The following is a 15,707-nucleotide window of genomic DNA, read 5'->3' as shown; positions in this document are numbered from 1 at the left end:
CCTGTGTCAGCAGCCTCCAGAGCAGCTGGGACCACAGGCACGTGCCACTGGTCCGGCTAATTTTTTGTTTTTAGTAGAGACAGGATTTCACCATGTTGGCCAGGCTGGCCTCGAACTTCTGACCTTGGGTGATCTGCCTGCCTCGGCCTCCCAAAGTGCTGGGATTACAGGTGTGAGCCACCGTGTCCAACCTTGATTTTTTTTAAATGTATTTTTAATTTTATTTATTTATTTATTTATTTATTTTTCGAGACAGAGTCTTGCTGTGTCACCCAGGCTGGAGTGCAGTGGTGCAATCTCAACTTACTGTAAGCTCCGCCTCCTGGGTTCACGCCATTCTCCTGCCTCAGCCTCCCAAGTAGCTGGGATTACAGGCGCCCACCACCACTCCTGGCTAATTTTTTGTATTTTTAGTAGAGACCAGGTTTCACTGTGTTAGCCAGGATGGTCTCAATCTTCTGACCTTGTGATCTGCCCGCCTTGGCCTCCCAAAGTGCTGGGATAGCGAGCCACTGTGCCCGGCCTATTTTTCTGAGACAGGGTCTCACTCTGTCACCCATGCTGGAGTGCAGTGGCGCAATCATAGCTCACTGCAACCTCGAATGCCTGGGCTCAAGTGATCCTCCTGCCTCAGCCTCCCAAGTAAAACATTTATTTCCTTTATAACAGTCAATAGTTATATGTTTTTGAGGTGCCAGGGCTCTAATTTCACTGGTTGTTATGTCTATTTTCATGCAGGCTTGTTTTTTTGTATCTAGGATTTTGTGGGAATTCTCTACTGCCTGTATCTGTCCTCCATAAAGGTTTTGCATCTGCTTTCGCCAGGCTTCCCAGGGATACTACAAGTTCAGGACCCCGTTTCTTTCTTTCTTTCCAATCATTCTCTTTTTTTTTTTTTTTTTTTTTTTTTGAGACAGAGTCTCTCTTTGTCACCCAGGCTGGAGTGCAGTGGTGTGAACTCAGCTCACTGCTACCTCAAACTCCTGGGTTCAAGTGATTCTCCAGCCTCAGCCTCCTGAGTAGCTGGGATTACAGGTGTACACCACCATGCCCAGGTTTTTGTTTGTTTTTCTTTTTGGTATGTTTAGTAGAGACCGAGTTTTAACATGTTGGCCAGCCTGGTCTCGAACTCCTGATCTCGGGTGATCCGCCCATGTTGGCCTCTCAAAGTGCTGGGATTACAGGTGTGAGCCACCACACCTGGCCATCTCTCTAATAAACTTCTAGTTTCAGAATACTTTTAGGTTTATAGAATTATTGCCAAGAGAATCTTCTAAGTCTCCTAAGTTTGCTTTCTTCTTTTTTTAGTTTAAATGCTTGATTCATGTGTCCTGAGCATTATTAAAAAGAGACGAGGTGACCAACTATTGTTCCCAAAGTTTTGATCCTGGGTGAAAAGCAGAGATCCTAAGGCTGTGGATGGAATACTGGCCATGCCTCTTCCTAGCTGTGACCACAGGCACACCCCTTAATCTCTCATTGTGCTTACTCCTCTGTAAAATGACAGGTGATAAGGTTTACCTTATAAGATTAGAGGTGATGTATGTATAATGCATAAATAGCTGCTTAATAAGGAATAGCAGTTAGGGATAGTAACAACAGGGGCCAGAGTAATATGATGCTCTTTGCAGCACCAGAACCCAGATAAAGTGGATGAGACAGTTTTGACTCTCTGAACTGAATGAGAACTGGTTATTTAGTATATGGGGTTCTTACCTCTTCAGTGCTGGGAAGAGGACTGGCCTTTAACAACTGAAACACACACAGTCTTTGACTATTTTTTCCCCACTTGATAGTGTGGGAAAGAATAGGGAGGTGAGAAAAATAAACCAAGTGTAGAAAGTAAAAAGATTCCTCTTCAAAATTTCCCTTCTTGTTAAAAAATAAATCATAAGTGTTAGAAATAATAGTTTCTCAGGCCGGGCGCGGTGGCTCAAGCCTGTAATCCCAGCACTTTGGGAGGCCGAGACGGGCGGATCATGAGGTCAGGAGATCGAGACCATCCTGGCTAATACGGTGAAACCCCGTCTCTACTAAAAAATACAAAAAACTAGCCGGGCGACGAGGCGGGCGCCTGTAGTCCCAGCTACTCGGGAGGCTGAGACAGGAGAATGGCGTGAACCTGGGAGGCGGAGCTTGCAGTGAGCTGAGAGCCGGCCACTGCACTCCAGCCTGGGCGGCAGAGCAAGACTCCGTCTCAAAAAAAAAAAAAAAAAAGAAATAATAGTTTCTCTTAAAGACTAACTTCCTTCAAGCCACCTTGTTTTGTGCTAATAACTCTGTTAAGCCCTATCCTGTGTAGCTATTAGATATAAGGGAATGAGTACATTCGATGTCCTTGTACTTTAACCAATATATTTGGTTATTACTTTTCTAAGTCCTTTTGCAAGCAACTTCCTCTTTTCCTTTGTTCTCCCTTGCCTTTACCTCTTTAGGATAAAGTTTTAAGTTATTAGCTAGTTGGGTTTAGCTTAGATTGTGCGGTCTGGCTGCAGCCAATGGAGACAGAACACAGTAGCAAGGACAAGCTGTGTAAGGGATAAAAATTGCTTCCCTCCTTTGTTCGTGTGCAGTCTCACCATTGTTCCATCTGTGAGGAACACCCTTTCTGCAGAAAGTAAAATTGCCTTGCTGAGAAAACTTTTTGTCTAAATGCTAATTTTTTCTTATAGTACTGAGGAACAAGCATTCTGTTTCTGAATGAACATTCTACTTATAATACCAAGTAAACCAGAGGATTCCATTATAAAAAAGGCTACCAATTTCAGAGATGCCCTGGTTCCAAGCACCCCTTTTTTTCCTCCTCCTCTTTTCCTCCTGTTCCCCTGGGACTGTCACTCTCTGGACTGAGATGAACCATATGGGACCTGACAATTCAGATTGCTCTGCCAAGATGACCAGCAAAGAGAGAAAACAGGGAGGCAAGTGCTGTAGTGACCATCCCTTAGCTGTGGGCATCTAGGATCCCTCACACTGGGGCTGGTGCCTGTACGCTGTGCTAGTTGTTTGCCTGCAGACGTTTGGTTCAATTCTCACCCTTCCACATGCTCCTCTATGGGTGGAAGTCTACAAACTCCATTTCCTAGACTACCATCCATTTTTTTCCCCCAATGGAGGTAAAAGCAACAGACTGGAAGATAGGCAGAAGGAAGAATCCTTTGCTTCCCCAACCCCAAACTCTGATAGCACTTCTGGCAGAAGCAGCTGAGACCAGGCTATGAGTTATGGGGCTACAGCACTCAAGCAGTGAGGTCACAGGGGCAGCAGTGGTGGTGGCCTTAGGCACTCTGGTGGCCCCATATGTACCATGTGCGTGAACTCAGGCACCAGCAGTCTGGTTCTACAGTCAAATCAACTGGTGACTTCAGGCTCCTGGTTGCTGCAGTGTCAGTGTGTGTTCTAGCAATGGTGGCCCCCAAATGATACCATTTTCCCATTCAGCCCTGGAGGCGAGCATGGCTTCCTGTAGTTACTTATCCCCGGATGGCCTCTATTTCCCCTATTGATCTTTCAGTACTTCCAATACTTTTGCAACAACTCCCTGCAGTGCATTCCCCATTTGGAAATAACTTTTGCAACAACTCCCTGCAGTGCATTCCCCATTTGGAAATATTTAGCTGTAGTTTTTTCCTGACTAGATAAACGTACTCTGTTACATACCCTGACCTGGCCTCGCACTACAGACAAACCCATGGCTGCTGGGGGCTGGGCTCTACTGGACCCCTGGGGAAATGGCACCTCAGGAAAGACAGGAGAGAACCGGGTGGCAGCAAAGGAGAGGAAAGCCATGATCTCTCATGGTGATGAAAAACTGGCTTTGATCTATTGAGTCCTGCATCCGCCTCCTCCAGGGGCCTTCCCGTTCCCCAGACCCCAACTGTTCCACCAGGGTACCACACATCCTTTGTACCCTCACACCCCAAATTCTCTCTGCAGGGTGGAAATGGCACAGTCATCCACCCAACTGACAAGTGGTGAGCAAAGCGAGGTGGAGGCAAAGGAGGGCTTCGGCACCCAAAGCCTCCTTTGCCCTCCAGTACTGGATGTGGAGGAGGTGTGGAGCCCTGTCAGCCCCAGGAAAAACATTCAAGTAACTGAGTCAGCTTCCAGTCAGCTCTTAAATATTTAATTCCCATTTATTTAAAGTTTCGTCAGTCTGTGTACACTATTTATATTAAAAACACAGGAAGCTGGGGCTCCTAGCAAAAATATACATTTCAATTTTGGAGATTGTTCAGACACTGAGAAGAGCTGCATCCTCAGCACCAGACCCGGGTCGGGGCAGGGACGCGGCACGGTGGGGGGAGGTGGGTCCCAGCAGCCGTCCCTTCATAGACTTGGCCTGAAAGGAAACACCCCAACCCCCATCAGCTGGGTGGGTGGGGAGCTGGAAGAATCCTGCCAGTAGAGAGTGATCCTGGGGCATGGAAGGGAGGCCACAGCGCTGGTAGGGGCAAGGGCTGGGCACTTCCACCCAGTCACACACAGAATGGCCCCTTGGGAGGGAGGACCAGGCAGGACCCAGGAAGCCTGGGCTCGAACTCCAGCTCTCCTACCTCTGTGCTCTGAGACTGCAGCCAGCCCCTTGCCCCTGCAGGCCTGGAGGGCTCTGCCCTACTCAGACATGGCATGCCCAGCTGTGCTTTGGCCCTGTTCTGAGGTGAGCGCACCTCAACCTAGAAGCAGGGGAGGGCAGGGACCAGCGGTGTGGGACTGGTCCCACAAGGTCCTCGGACACCAGAGGCTGTGCAGGGAGACTTCTAGGTGGCCAGCTGGGCTGAATAAAGGGGAAGAGGAGGGCGGCAGAGCTGTTGGGACAAATGGACATCAGAATGAACAGGCTCAGTTTATCCCAGGAAGCTCCCACTGGGAGCAGGTGCTGGGCTGACTCAGCAGGACCTGCAGGACCCCTGCCTCCCCAGAGACCTGGCCCAGCCCTGCCTGCCCACCTGCAGGCCCCTCTCTCCGGGTTCTCACTTGCCTCAGGGAGGGAAGGGAGGTGCATGGAGCCTGCAGGTAAAGTGATTTCAGTGCTTGTGTGTGTGCTGGAGGGGGCAGTTTCAGGGAGAGTGGGACCTGAGCTCCCATGGAGCCAGCTAGAGAAAGGAGCAGTGGGATGTGAGGCCAGGCCCTGGCCCTGGGTGCCGACACAATGTGGGTGGCTGCTACTGGGCAGGGGGGCAGTGGGGGTGCTGGCGAAGGCCTGCCCTGAGCTCTCTCCCTGGCCTGACCCCAGGACTCAGACCCCCAGTCCTAGGGGCAGAATTGGGTGTGCTGCTTCCTCCAACCACCAACCCCTCCTCCTTCTCTTGAGACTTGCTCCTCTTCAATGAGGTGGGGGCCCACCTGGAGGGAACGCTGCCTACTTCCAAGCTGGGAGACTGCCGTCCAGCGGCCAGTGCAGGGGGCCATCAGCAACACTGGCCTGGCAAACCAGTGTGAAGAAGATGGAAGGACGCTGGGTGTCAGTGGGGCTGAGGAGTGCTGCTGGAGCAGGATCAGTTGGGTCAGTGGGTGGCCTCAGCCTCGAAGGAGCAATTACAGTCTTGGGGAGGCATCTGGCTCTCAGCCTGGGCCTCCTGCCCACTGTCCTTTACAGCGGGGACCCCAGGACTACAGGCTGCTGCAGTCAGTCCAGGCCATGCTCAGCCTTCCCTGGAACCCAGGCCCAGACAGCTTAGTGTTTCTTTGGATGGCTCAAGTCTTTTGCTCTGAAGACAGGAGACAGAAGTGAGGACCCTAAGACTGCAGGTGCAATGATGGGGCAGAGGGCAGGCCCCACTCCCTTCTGCTCCTGGAGAAAAGCGTGTGCAAAAGCAGAGGTCCTGTTCTATGCTGCTGGTGAAATCATACAAAACATCTCACAGAATAAGAAACGAGGACAGACATGGGGGTGGAGAGAGAAAGGGAGGGCAAGGGAGAAGGGAAGAGGAGAAGCCTACAGAAAGGAAGAAATAGAGCAAGGGAATTAGAAAGGAAAGAGGAACTGAGAAAGAGGGAGACAATAGACAGGAAGAGAGCTGACTGGAGGAAGTGGGAGAGAGGGCACAGGGAGCCAGAGGCGGTGGGTGTCATGTGTCTCACAGCGAGCATGGGACTCTGCTGCTCCAGGCCGGGTGCTCAAGGGCTGGTCAACGGAAAAGTCACTTGGGTGGGCCCCTCCAGTGCTGGCCCCACTGGAGCCTGCAGGGAGGCCTGGGCGCCGCCCCTAGTACATGTCCTTGTAGATCTCCTGGAGCAGAGGGTGCAGCGAGGTCTCGGTCTCGGTCTTCTTGATCCGCTGCATCATCTGCGCATGCTCGGTGACCAGCTGCCGCAGGTCAGCCATCTTCTGCAACAGCTTGGGGAAGAGGTACTGGGCATCAGGATGGTTGGCCTGCAGATGGAATTCGAGGGCACGCAGGATGGTGTCCTGGATAGCCTCCACCTGTGGAACGTTCATGAGGCCTGGCCGGTCTGTGGGGACACAGGGCACGCCAGGGAGCTCAGAAAGGCAGTGGAGCTCCCCTACCTCCACCCCAAGAGGTGACTTGGCCCAGGGGACAGCAGGCCTCCTTGGCCGTGACAGACCAAGACCTGTCCCGTGACAGACCAAGCCCTGTCCCATCAGCAATGGTCTACTGGGTGTTCTAGTCTCCCTACCCTTGGTCTTAATCCACTTCTTTTGTTTTTTCCCCCCTGATTAGGCAACATAGTATTGTGGTTAAGAGACTCAATGCTTAATTCAAATCCTGTGTCTGCCACAGCCTATCAGTGAAGCTATGGGCAGGTCACTCAGCCTCTCTGATGTGTAAAATGGAGATAGAAAACATTCTTCCTGCACAGGTTTGTTGTGAGGATCAAGTGAGTCATCATCGATGAAAAGGAACAGTGCCTGGCATGAAGTAAGCTCTAGGCCACAGTTAGTTAGCATAGTTATTATTGTATTTATTGTGTTGGAATTTAAAAAATGCAGAGACAGGCCAGGCACGGTGGCTCAAGCCTGTAATCCCAGCACTTTGGGAGGCCGAGACGGGTGGATCACGAGGTCAGGAGATCGAGACCATCCTGGCTAACACGGTGAAACCCCGTCTCTACTAAAAAAAAAAAAATACAAAAAACTAGCCGGGCGAGGTGGTGGGCGCCTGTAGTCCCAGCTACTCGGGAGGCTGAGGCAGGAGAATGGCATAAACCCGGGAGGCGGAGCTTGCAGTGAGCTGAGAACCGGCCACTACATTCCAGCCCGGGCGACAGAGCAAGACTCCGTCTCAAAAAAAAAAAAAAAAAAAAAAAAAAAAATGCAGAGACAATGCAGACAATTTTTCCACCCCACATTAACATGACAGCATACTGCCTGTTAGTCCTTTTCCTTTTTTTTGAGACAGGGTCTTGCTCTGTCACCCAGGCTGGAGTGCAGTGGTGGGATTTTGGCTCACTGCAACCTCCACCTCTCAGGTTCAAGCGATTCTCCTGGCTCAGCCTCCCAAGTAGCTGGGATTACAGGTGTGTGCCATCACATCTGGCTAATTTTTTGTATTTTTAGTAGAGACGGGGTTTCACTATGTTGGCCAGGCTGGTTTCGAACTCCTGACCTCAAGTGATCCACCCGCCTCGGCCTGCCAAAGTGCTGGGATTACAGGCGTGAGCCACCACGCCTGGCTTAGTCTCTTTCCTATCTCCACCTCAATATACATACATAACGAGATGGAGCTAACCCTGCATGCTCAGGCAGTGCCTTGCATGTTCCACTGCCAAGATCAAAGGGACACTTCCCCACACTGTCAGAGCTCAGGCACAGTGCCCTGTAGTGCAGGCCAGCCCCCAGGACGACTGGGTGTGCCGGGCCAGCCCGCCTGCCACACTCACGCTCACCTCCACACAGAATGATGGCCGCAATGAATAGGGCCAGGTCACTGTCGTCAAGTTCCAGGGCGTTGAACTTGACAGCAAATTCAAACTTGGGCTCAACGATATCACCGAAGGGTTTGCGGAGGCTGCGCAGGAACTCGCGGGTGACAAAGCCACTGCCGTTGGCTACCAGCAGCCCATCCTTGTTGACGATGGAGGCCAGCATGGCGAAGATGGCCTCGTGCACGCCATACTTGAGAAGGGTAACCTGGTCATTGAGGAAGAGGCTGCTGAAGCTGGGGATGCTCTTGGCGAACTCGGTGAGCTCCCGCACAGTCTCCACCGTGGTGCACTGGCAGCGGTAGAAGACGTGCACGCTGATCTCCTTGTAGGGAGGCAGGCCGTTCACCAGCTGCTTCCACACCAGCCCCTTCTCTGCCTGCCACAATGTCTCGATGTCGTGGATCACAAAGGGCTGAAAACCAGGCCCTGTTAGAGACCAGGATTCGGGAGACCCCCACCCTGTGCTCCCCATATCCCTTGCCTGCACCATGAAGTTGAGGGAGGGAGAAGGCCTGGCTCTCCCAGGAGTCAGGCAGGCAGCAGTGGGACCCAGAGCCCGGGATACTGCCAGGCCGAGCAGCAACACTCACCGCTGTGTGGCTGGCTTTGCCAGTGAGGATGCTGCGGGCCTTCGTTTTGGTCATGTTGAAGTTTTTCAGGTAGGCATTGTAGATGTGCTTGGAGAAGGCCTTCAGGTCGGCCACCTGTGGGTTGTACTGGCTCCCCTCATTTGCCGTCAGCCCTGCCACCAGCTTCCTCTTCTCAGCCTCTGGCATCCGGCCGAAACGGATAGCTGCACAGGGAAGAGGGCAGTCAGCAAGGAGCCCAGGCAGGCCCCAGCACCTCTGACATCCCCATCCCTTTATAGGTGCATGGGCCAAATCCTTTTGGAGCCCAGGGCCCCCAGAAGCTCTAGAGTCAGCAAGGTGGGAATGCTGGGGTGGCCCCTCCAGATTGCAAGCTCCACAAGACGTGATTCTTTTTTGGGGGGTGTATCTTTGCAAGAGCAGTGATTTTGTCTGTTCTGTTCACAGTGCCCAGAACACAAGGGCTCTAACATACTAAGTGACTGAGCTACTCTGACTGGGGTAAGACAGACTTTGGTGACAAAGGCCTGGGTTTGAGTTCCAGCTTAGCAGTTTACTAGCTGTGTGACTTGGGGCAGACTCCTTCACTTTTCTTTTTCTTTTCTTTTTTTTTTTGAGACAGAGTCTTGCTGTCTCTCAGGCTGGAGTACAGTGGCGTGATCTCGGCTCACTACAACCTCTGCCTCCCAGGCTCAAGCAATTCTCTGCCTCAGCCTCCCGAGTAGCTGGGATTACAGGTATCCGCCACCATGCCCGGCTAGTTTTTGTATTTTTTTTTAGTAGAGATGGGGTTTCACCACCTTGGCCAGGATGCTCTCGAACTGCTGACCTCCGGTGATCCACCCGCCCTGGCCTCCCAAAATGCTGGGATTATAGGCGTGCGCCAACATGCCCGGCTTTTTTCTTTTCTTTTTTTTTGAGACAGGGTTTCCACTCTTGTCCAGGCTGTAGTACACTGGCAAATCATGGCTCACTGCAGCTTTGACCTCCTGGGCTAAAGTGATCCTCCCACCTCAACCTTCTGAGTAGCAGAGACTACAGGTGCATGCCACCAAGCCTGGCTGTTTTTTTTTTTTGTAGAGATGTGGTCTCACTATGTTGCTCAGGCTGGTCTTAAACTCCTGGACTCAAGCAATCCTCCTGCTTGGCCTCCCAAAGTGATGGGATTACAGGTGTGAGCCACTGCACCTGGACATTTTTCTTTTTTAATCATAAAATGAGGCTAATACTTTTAAAAACATACTGAGTTATTAGATCAATTAAATAAGAATCCTCACATAGTAAGCACTCAAAAATTGTTGTCATTAGTAATTGAGTAGGATACGAATGCGACTTCTCCCGGAGTTAGCGTGAGGAGAGGGATTCAGTCAGTTCTGAGATTTCCTAGGAAAGGAGTGAAACCCAGACCTGCCAGACCCCATTACCCAGGAGAGCTGCAAAGGGAGGGCTCAGGTCCTGCTACCCTCTAAGATGCAAGGCAGTTAGGGCATCCCTGGGTAAAAGCTGGCCAAGCAGCTAACCTGCCTGTCGAGATCACAAGAGGCTCTCCCCTGTCCTCTAGGGGTCTGACTCAGAGAGGTACTAAGGGGATAGGTGGGCTTTGCAATATCCTACCCTAGAGGTCCGAAGACAAGGCTCTGCAGGAGGCCTGGAGCACAGGGCAGAGAAGGCTTTGTCTCTGGGGAGTGGCTGACCTCCAAGAAACTTCTGCCTGGCTCCTGGGAGTTGACAGATGTGGTCACTTACTGGCTACTGCCTGCCTTCTATAACCAAGGAGGGCCAAGGGGATCCCTGGCCTTGGCAGTAGCTTTCATGCTGTGTCAGGTCATCTGAGACAGGCTTGAGTTTCTGGGACTGGTGTTCCCCAAATTGTTCAAGCTGTTATCAATTCTCAGTTTCCTTCTGGCCCAGAATGGGTAAACCTCAGGTACAGGGAGGTAGAGACTACCCCAGGCCTGGGACCATGGTAGATGCTGGCAGTCTGAGGAACTGGCAGGTCTTAGGCTCTAAGACCCAAGGTCCAGATCAGCAAAGCCAACAGCCAACAGCCATGGTGCTTACTGTGTGCCAGGCACTGCTCTACAGGCGCCCCCTCTGGGCTGCCCCGAGGGCTCTCTGGACCCTGGTTTCAGGCTGTGTGGAGCCAGCACCCTGTGTTGCTCTGGTCAGCTCTCACCGTTGTGTGACATGCCCAGTGCCAGGCACTTCTGGAAACGGCAGTACTGACACTTGTTGCGGTTCTTCTTCTGAATCTTGCAGCTGCGCTCACACTTCTCGTACTCCAGCTTCATGCGGATCGTCCGACGGAAGAAGCCCTGAGGCACCAAGAACAGGTGAGGAAAGGCCACCAGGAGGGGGAGGTTGTGCCAAAGGGCCTATTATGCATAAGGTGTGAATACTCCTGAAATTTGGAAGTAATGAGGAGAAATTTTTTTGGAGGGGGGATGGAGAAGGAAAATAAATAATTCTGAAACTTTAATTAAAACTATTTTAGGTTGGGTGCAGTGGCTCATGCCTGTAATCCCAGACTTTGGGAAGCCAAGGTGGGCTGATCACCTGAGGTCAGGAGTTTGAGACCAGCCTGGCCAAGATGGTGAAACCCCATCTCTACTAAAAATACAGAAAAATTAGCCAAGTGTGGTGGCACACCCCTGTAATCCCACCTACCCAGGAGGCTGAGGCAGGGGAATCTCCTGAACACGTGAGGCAGAGGTTGCAGTGAGCCAAGATCGCGCCATTACACTCCAGGCTGGACAATAAGAGTGAAACTCCGTCTCAAAAAAACAAAAAACAAAAAGAACACAACTATTTTAAATGCCTAAAGAAGTCCTAAAGCTTCTTTGTTGGGGCTGGGCAGAGAGGCTCACACCTGTAATCCCAGCACTTTGGGAGGCCGAGGCAGGTGTATCACCTGAGGTCAGTAGTTCAAGACCACCCTGGCCAATATGGTGAAACCCCGTCTCTATTAAAACTACAAAAACTGGGCCAGGCACGGTGGCTCACGCCTGTAATCCCAGCACTTTGGGAGGCCGAGGCAGGTGGATCACCTGAGGTAAGGAGTTCGAGACCAGCCTGGCCAATATGGTGAAACCCCATCTCTACTAAAAGTACGAAAATTAGCCAGGCATGGTGGTGTGTACCTGTAATCCCAGCTACTCTGGAGGCTGAGGCAGGAGAATCTCCTGAACCCGGGAGGTGGAGATTGCAATTAACTGAGATCACGCCACTGCACTCCAGCCTAGGTGACAGAGCAAGATTCCATCTCAAAAAAAAAAAGCTTCTTTGTTAGTTTGGTAACATAAGATTGTCTCACGGCACTTGGTTTCTCATAAATTTATCTAGTTCTGTATATTTGTGAGGTGGTGGTTCAATAAAATAAGCGTGAGATTTTGATGTGTGTGAAGCTAGGAAGGACCCACAAATATCACTGGAAAACAAATGTCTGTCCTTTTTCTCAAAGAGCCCCCTTTGAGCCTTGAGAAACAGGAAATCCAGACCTCAGCCCAAGACCCTCATTCTGTCCTGCCTGTCTGGTCCCCAGGGGGGCACAATCACCCACAAAGCTGGGTCAACACAGGTGCCCGACAGGGTAGGCTTGACAAGGGAACTCCCTCTTCTCCTGCAGTGCCCAGAGCTGAGGTCTGGAGCCCAAGGGCCTGGCTGCCTCCTGGGCAGGAATTCTGCAGTGGATACAGTCAGGGCCCTACCCCAAGGCAGGGAAAGCTTTGTGGAGGGTCAATTCACCATGTGACCAGAGCCTCAGTGGCCAGCCACCGCTCCCCCGAGTCCGTACCTTGCACCCCTCACATGCATGAACGCCGTAGTGGAAGCCTGATGCCTTGTCCCCGCACACCCGGCACTCCATGTTGAGGCTGCCACACGAGGCCCCGTCACAGCCCATCTGCAGCTGGTCCAGCAGTGAGGGTGGCGAGGAGCTCTGGGAGAGGTCTGTGGACACACGATGGAGGGTCAGCTCCACATGCTGCCAGGCCTGGAAGCCAGGGCGTGGGAACAGCCCCACAGCCCTCAGCTCAGCCAGTTAACAGCTGTGTGGCCTCAGGGAGTCAACCTTTCTAAGGACCAGTTTCTTCACCTAGAACCAGGGGTATTGACAGCTTCTCTGGGAGGATGGGCAAAAAGTCTCCACAGTGTTTCTCCCAGAGCCTAACATACAGAAGATGTTCAGTACACGGCAGCTATTACCACTGGGGCTGGGTCAAAGGCTTCCCGGACTGAACTCACTATGCGGCAGCAGTGGGGAGGAGAATGGCTGTGTTTTGGGAGAAGGAAAGCAAGGAGAAAGCAGACACACAGTCTTTAGATGGCCCTTAGGAAGCAGCTCTCCTGGTTCAGAGGTTGCCACTGTGTGGCCCACGTGGAGACGTGTGCAATGTGTTTTGCAGAAACGGCAGGACTGTAGACCTCTGCAGAGCTAGCCTGTCCACCATCCCCCAAAGGAAGTTCTATTCTTGCATAGACTCCAGGGATGCTGTAAACAATCTCTCAAGAAGCTCAAGTTCATTCCCATGAAACTTCTTGCTTGAGTAGAACAGCTTAAGTATCAGTCATATTGATTAAGCAACACACTGAATTTCTCCAAGTTTTTCTATCAAACGTATAGATGTTTGAACCACGGGGTGTTGAGTGTATTGGTGGGGAAGGCAGTTTGCTAAGGCTATGACTTCAGGATACATCTGCTGTCAGATGATTTCCTAAGAACTGCTAGGAGTCTCTTCCCAGTGCCCTTTGGACACTCGGAAATGATCTCTTCATCTTGGAAAGGGGACCTGAACTAAGCCTCAGCTTCCTGACTGCTAGCCCAGAGCTGGTTTCATGGCCTCACATACCAGCTGTCCTGCTTTTGCCATGATGACCATCCAACCTCTGCACTCTTCTCTAATGACTGAGCAACCTCCCCAAAAGCAGGTGCCAAACCTCCAAACCAGAGAATCAGCCATTTTGAGTAGAAGGGGACATCAGGGGGACCCAAGCCATGGAGATGAACCCAGACTAATGTTTTCCAGGCCTGCAGTAGTACCCCTCTACTATACAGGCCAAGCAACCTTCATTTCCCCACCATGTGAGTAACTATCCACCTGCTACCAACCAAAGTGCACTCCATCCTTCCCACACGGTCTCCCCATTCCCCCAGCTTTCCCTTGGGCCCTAGAAGTGGCAGCAGGAAAGCCTCCTTCCCCTATCCTGGCCACAGGACGGGGAGCACAAGAAGCACCCAACCATGGCAGAGAGGACCCAGTGGGCTGCTCCCCTCCTGGCTGGTGAGGTTTAGGGGTGACACAAGTCTCTGGTTCCTAAAAGGGCCTGTCTTGTCCTGGCACCTTAGCTCCCAACTTCAGTCATTCCAAGGTGTGTAACTGTTCCTCTTGACCCAGAGTGGGAGACTGGGCTCCCTCCATCTCTCGGGCCTGGGAAGGCAAAGCTGTGCTCTGGGAGGGTGAAGCTGCTTTGGTCTTCTCAGGCCTTTGTCACCGCCTGACATATCCTGTGTGTGTTCATTGTTGGAAGCCACCCACTAGACATAAGGGCCACAAGGCCAGGAACTTTGTCCACCAGGGCACCAGCGTGGTCTGGCACTGAGAGCTGTGTGAGGTGCTGGGCACGCAGCAGGCACATGATAGCTCTCTGCACAATTGGCAGTCCTCAGGCTGCCTGGATGTCCTGACCGCAGCACCAACTGGCTGACAGGGCTGGGCAGGACCTGCCACTCCTGGAGGCATTATAACAGGGACAATAAAACTCACAGCACTGGATGTTGGAAGAAAAAGAGATAACATGACAGAAACCCTTTGTGGACACCCACGCAGATGCTGGGGCAGGCAGGGTTTCTGGCATTTCCTCCTTGAATCTGTGCAGTCCGTGAGCATATGCTTGCGTTGTGGCATTTCTTGTAATTTTGTTTTTGTGGCCTGCATGTCTGCTTCCTCTGCTAGACTCTGCATGTCTCTACTCACATTCCCATTGGATCTCGGAGCTCACTTCCACCACCGAGTCTTGTCCACAGTGGCCAATACCCTTATATTATTCACACCTCCTGCAGGTGCCTTTCTCATCCTCCCTGTGGCCATGGAAAGTCAGCAGGTGTCTAGTCATTTGGTTGCTGTTGGCACTGCACGTGACAATGTCACCCTCTGTGTTCACTCAAAAGACACCTGATAAGCACCTTCTATATGCAGAGCAGGACCTAGACTCTGCCCTCAAATAGCTGAGGTAAGAAAGAGGTAAGAGCAGGGCCAGGCATTGTGGCTCACACCTGTAATCCCAGCACTTTGGGAGGCCGATGCGGGTGGATCATGGGTCAAGGGATTGAAACCATCCTGGCCAACACAGTGAAACCCTGTCTCTACTAAAAATATAAAAATTAGCCAGGCACAGTGGCTCGTGCCTGTAGTCCCAGCTACTTGGGAGGCTAAGGCAGGAGAATCACTTGAACCTGGGGGTGGGGGAGTAGAGAGTGTAGTGAGCTGAGATCATGCCACTGCACTCCCCTGCCTGGCAACAGAGTGAGACTGTCTCAAAAAAAAAAAAAAAAAAAGTAATGGCTGAGTGTGGTAGCTCACGCCAGTAATCCCAATACTCTGGGAGGCCAAGGCAGGAGGATCACCTGAGGCCAGGAGCAACATGGTGAGACCCTGTCTCTACAAAAAGTAAAAAAAAATAGTTGGGTGTCGTGGCACCTGCCTATAGTGCCTGCTACTGAGGAGGCTGAGGCAGGAAGATCCTTGAGCCTAGAAGAGCTGTGATTGTGCCACTGTACACCAGCCTGGGTGACAAAGCATGACTGTCTCTACTTAAAAAAAAAAAAAGGCCAGGTGCAGTGGCTCACACCTATAATCCCAACACATTGGGAGGCTCAGGCGGGAGGATCACTTGAGCCCAGGAGTTTGAGACCAGCCTGGCAACATAGTGAGAGCCCGTCTCTATAAAAAATTTAAATAGGCTGGGCGCGGTGGCTCAAGCCTGTAATCCCAGCACTTTGGGAGGCTGAGACGGGCGGATCACGAGGTCAGGAGTTCAAGACCATCCTGGCTAACACGGTGAAACCCCGTCTCTACTAAAAAATACAAAAAGCTAGCTGGGTGAGGTGGCTGGCGCCTGTAGTCCCAGCTACTTGGGAGGCTGAGGCAGGAGAATGGCGTAAACCCGGGAGGCGGAGCTTGCAGTGAGCTGAGATCCGGCCACTGCACTCCAGCCTGGGCGACAGAGCGAAAC

At 51.8% G+C, this 15,707-nt stretch overlaps 1 protein-coding gene across 10 annotated transcripts in view; it reads right to left on the bottom strand.

Moving 5' to 3' along the window:
- Positions 1-4,115: 4,115 nt before the first annotated feature.
- Positions 4,116-15,707, bottom strand: part of PPARD (peroxisome proliferator activated receptor delta) — an 89,991-nt gene continuing 78,399 nt past the window's right edge. For 8 of the 10 annotated variants that reach the window (XM_017870056.1, XM_017870057.1, XM_017870058.1 and 5 more), the window contains 5 exons: positions 12,271-12,425; positions 10,654-10,792; positions 8,481-8,683; positions 7,852-8,302; positions 4,116-6,456 (listed from right to left, as the gene is read on the bottom strand). In XM_017870056.1, coding sequence (XP_017725545.1) covers positions 6,209-6,456; positions 7,852-8,302; positions 8,481-8,683; positions 10,654-10,792; positions 12,271-12,425 — 1,196 coding nt within the window. In that variant the 3' untranslated portion in view covers positions 4,116-6,208. The remainder of the gene's footprint in view (positions 6,457-7,851; positions 8,303-8,480; positions 8,684-10,653; positions 10,793-12,270; positions 12,426-15,707) is intronic. The other 2 variants (XM_017870064.1, XM_017870063.1) reach the window with 2 other exon arrangements.

Source organism: Rhinopithecus bieti, unplaced genomic scaffold (assembly GCF_001698545.2).
Source record: "Rhinopithecus bieti isolate Rb0 unplaced genomic scaffold, ASM169854v2 scaffold_4553, whole genome shotgun sequence".
In the NCBI taxonomy this organism is placed as follows: Eukaryota; Metazoa; Chordata; class Mammalia; order Primates; family Cercopithecidae; genus Rhinopithecus; species Rhinopithecus bieti.
This window is presented reverse-complemented; position numbering and strand designations above follow the sequence as displayed.